Genomic DNA, 4562 nt, shown 5'->3' on the forward strand with positions numbered 1-4562 from the left:
GACATGAAATATTTGACAAACAGATCGTCGTAGCTTGGAATGAGCTACAATATTATGTTTAAGATCAGAAGCGCAAATTTCAAAATGAGGATTTGTCTTCTCTGTTTTTTTTGTTTGGTTAGAGCTATTCCACATGTCCTTTTAGTACACTCAAGACGAAGTTGGATTACTTTCCGAATAAATATCTACAACAAATAGCTAACAAATCTTTCAAGCCATTATTTAAGTTGTCACTCAGCAACGGGATGTCTTTTCTATTTTCATAAGGTTACAAGGACCTGTTTTATGTCCAACATTTTCTTTTATTAAAACTTCCAATTAATAATTCTCTTCTCCGACTTTTGTTTTCTCCAAAATATTAGCAATATTACTATGACCATTCCGTTCTGCATACATAAGAGCTGTCCATCCATATATATCACATTTGCTGCTATCACAAGTATTTTCGATGAGAAATCTAACAAAAGACTCTCGGTCACAATCTACTATACTCCTTTTTCTGATTAAATTTCTGCGGTACTTGCATGTTTCTATTAATGGCGTGCTACCAAAATAGTCGATGCAGTTAACCCCTTTGCCGTTTGAAATTAAATATGTAGCCAGCGGAAACTTTTCGTGTCGTATAGCCTCGAAGATTGCTCCAATTCTCTCATTTTCTTTGTCTTGACTGATTCCGAATCCCATTTTGCAAAAGAATTAATGCCCTTCCTTGTTCAATGATAAAGCAATAGTATTTCCAATATTATTATCAATCTTATTTATACAAGTTTGCTATCTATGTCAAGGATGACACTACGCAAAATTACTTAGTTTATATAATAAAAGTTAACACAGTTCTACCGGATATTAACGTAAGGGAGGTACACTATATTTAGAAAAGAAAAAATATTGACATTTTAGAGACCAATGTGAATTATATTTACTTAATACTAATAAATACATATGGTGGTAAACTGTTTATACTTCAAGGATATTAGCCTCTCTGTATTAGATAATAAAAGTTAACACAGTTCTACCGGATATAAACGTAAGGTGTTAAATAAGTAGGAGGAAGACATGTTGACAATAACAAGATATGTATTAACTTTCTATACAGGAGAGTACCATAATATATAACAATAATGTCCGGATCGTATCCGGTTAAGATATGTCAATATTACGGTATGTGACATCCCCCTTTTTCTAAAAGATGAAATGAAAATGAAATGATTTAATGAATAAATGAATTTGAGTATTACCCAGTTAAAATTAATACTGACTTGGTTTTGACTAGAAATTAATACTGACTAGATTAATGTCTCTTTTCCAATTTAACTTTAAAGTCTATATATTGTCTTTTCTGATAACTAACTAAAACTAACTAAATGCTTTCTAAAAATCTACTTGACAGTTCAACAAAATTATTTTACATAGTCATTTAATTTGGTTGGCACTTTGACTGTTCTTCCAGATCTTGTCACGGGTGACTTAGATGGTTCAATACTTTCATTTTCCTCGGACGCAACGGTTTTACTGCGGTCTAATGTTTGTGAATTGTTACAGACAGTTGAAGTTTTACGGACGGTTAAATTGTGATTGTTCTTGAAATGTTCATTTTCGACTGTGTTTCCATTGTAAGCTGTTGGTCTTATATGACTACGGTTTCTTCTGTAACGCCTGCCATCTGATGTTTGTACTACATAGGAGCGAGGAGTGTGATGTTTTTGAATTATTGTTCCTGCTTTCCATTTTCCATCTGTGTACATTACAATAGAGTCTCCTTGTTTTAGCTGTTTCAATTCAGGTCCACAATGTTATCATAGTTGGTTTTAGCTTCTTTTTTTTTTGGCGAATTTCGAGTTTTTTGATAAGTTCACTGTTGTTGACATTTTGTGGCATCAATAGCGGTAATGAAGTAGGTAGTGATGTTTTTAATCTCCTATTTAGGAACAATTGTGCTGGCGAAAGATCAATGTCCAACTCTGTGTTTCGATAGTCTAATAGAGCTTTGTGTGGATCCTTCGATTTCATAATTAGCTTCTTGATGGTTTGAACTCTTCTTTCTGCTTGTCCGTTCGACTGAGCATAGTGTGGGCTGCTCGTGGTATGTTTAAATCCATATTCGGTAGCAAATCTTTTGAATTCTAATGAAGAAAACTGAGGACCATTGTCAGACACTAATTCGTCAATATATCCAAATCTTGACATTAGTCCTTTTAAGTAATCAATGGTGTTTTTGCTAGTTTCATTGTCTAGTTTCATAACTTCTGGCCACTTTGAGTAGTAGTCTACTACTAATAGATAATGTTGTTTTTGATATTTAAATAAGTCGGTAGCAACTTTTGACCAGGGTCTTTCAGGTATTTCTGACATTAACATAGGTTCCTTTGCGTTTAGAGACTGATGTTGAGCGCAAAGTCCACATGCTTTAACTTTGTCCTCAATGTATTGTCCCACGCCGATCCAGAATAGTACATCACGTGCACGGCTTTCGCACTTTACGATTCCAAAATGTGATTCGTGTATTTTGTCCAACATTTCATTTTGTAGCGCTTTTGGTACAATTGCTTTGTTTGACTTGTACAATAGTCCATCGATGACTGAAAGTTCATCACGGTAAGTCCAATATGGCCTCAAAGAGTGTATAGGTTCAGATTTTTCATTTGGCCATCCATTAAATATGACATCTTGTAATTCCTGAAGGTGTTCATCATTTGCAGTTTCCTTCTGAAATTTAGCATACATTTCTGGTGCAATTGGCAAGTATGATATCAAATGAATGACATTCACGTGTAAGTCTGGTACTAATACTTCCTTTGTTTCTTTTAGGAACGATCTACTGAGATGATCTGCTAGATACATCTCTTTCCCTGGTTTATAGTCAACTTTAAGATCATACTTGTCTAATGCTATTAAAAGTCTCTGTAATCTAGGCGGTGTTTGGTGAAGCGGTTTCAGGAAGATTGATTGTAGCGGTTTATGGTCTGTCTCTATTTGAACACGGCGACCATATACGTACTCATGGAATTTATTACATCCATAAACAATTGCAAGAGTTTCTTTCTCGATCTGCGGATATCGTTGTTGTGTTTGAGTAAGAGCACGTGAGGCATACGCAACTGGTTTCTGATTTTGTATCAGTACAGCTCCAAGTCCCTTTGAACTAGCATCAACACTGAGTGTAAGCGGTTTGTTCGGATTGTAGTATTGCAACAGTGGTGCATTTGTTGCCATTTCTGTCAACTTCTGAAAGCTAGTTTCTTGTTTGTCATCCCAGTGCCATGCTGTGTTTTTCTCTAAGAGTGTTCTTAACGGTGCACTGAATGTTGACATGTTTGGGATAAACTTGCAAAGATACTGAATAAAACCCATGAAGGTTTGCAGATCCTTGACGCACTCCGGTTTTGACATTTTATTGACTGCACGGATTTTTTCCGGGTCCGGTTTCACGCCTTCACTTGTTAGACGGTGTCCAACGTATGTTACTTCCGGTTTGCTGATTTCGCATTTTCCAGCACTGAGTTTCAAGTTGTATTCTCGCGCTCTGTCTAGAACTTGTTTAAGACGCATATCATGTTTTTTTCGGTCTGATCCCCAAATAAGAATGTCGTCCATAATCGCTTCTGCTCCTTCTATGTCAGATACCATTTCAGACACAATTTTCTGGAATACTTCCGATGCTGAATTTATCCCAAAAGGTAAGCGTGCAAATCTATAACGTCCAAATGGTGTATTAAATGTGCATAGCTTTGAGCTAGGTTCGTCTAGTTGAATATGCCAAAATCCACTGGTGGCATCCAGTTTACTAAAGACTTTAGCGTTCGTCATTTGCGAGATAACTTCTTCTACGGTTTTTAATGGATAATGTTCACGTAAAATTGCCTTGTTCAGATCACGTGGATCAATGCATATTCGAATTTTGCCGTTAAGTTTAATGACAGTAACCATTGAGTTGACCCATTGTGTAGGTTCTTGCTGTTTGAAGATTGCACCAATGTCCTCCATACGATCAAGTTCAGCTTTGACTTTGTCTTTGAAAGTTATGGGTATCTTACGCGGTGCGTGTACAACTGGTGCTACAGTTTTGTTAATACGTATCTTATGTGTTCCTGGTAGACATCCTAGGCCTGTGAATAAATCTCCATATTGGTGTTCCATATTTTCTGGTAAAAAAAAAATTTGTCGTTTCTTGCGGATTGCTTGTTTGAGTGATTGAATGTATGCGCTTTAGGAGTTTCATGGCTTCGCATGTTTTGGCACCTATGACAGATTGTACATGGTCGATAAAAATACTCCCTTGAGTTTGACAGTTGAAGGTAGTTAATCCTACATTTCATTGCAGTTAAACATTTCTGGGTCTTAAACATATTTCTGGGGTATTTCAAAGCATCATTATTTTTTTATTTAGGTTTCTATAGAATATTTTAGAAACTTGAAGTTGCATGGCTACTAAAGCTTGTACACAGGTTTTAAAAAGGTGAAAAGGAGTAGGTTCAGTAAGACCCCTTTTTGGCCCCAAAATATAGCAGTTTTACAAAATTGTTAAAATGTAAACTTTTAGTTATTTATTGGACAGTAGAATG

The 4562-nt window shown here is 35.8% G+C and overlaps 1 protein-coding gene across 1 annotated transcript; it reads right to left on the minus strand.

Moving 5' to 3' along the window:
- Window positions 1–318: 318 nt before the first annotated feature.
- Window positions 319–684, minus strand: LOC139510899 (uncharacterized). The gene has a single exon (XM_071297445.1). It carries the CDS (start codon window positions 682–684, stop codon window positions 319–321), a length of 366 nt encoding a protein of 121 aa, XP_071153546.1.
- Window positions 685–4562: the final 3878 nt, after the last annotated feature.

Source organism: Mytilus edulis, chromosome 2 (genome assembly GCF_963676685.1).
Source record: "Mytilus edulis chromosome 2, xbMytEdul2.2, whole genome shotgun sequence".
NCBI lineage: Eukaryota > Metazoa > Mollusca > Bivalvia > Mytilida > Mytilidae > Mytilus > Mytilus edulis.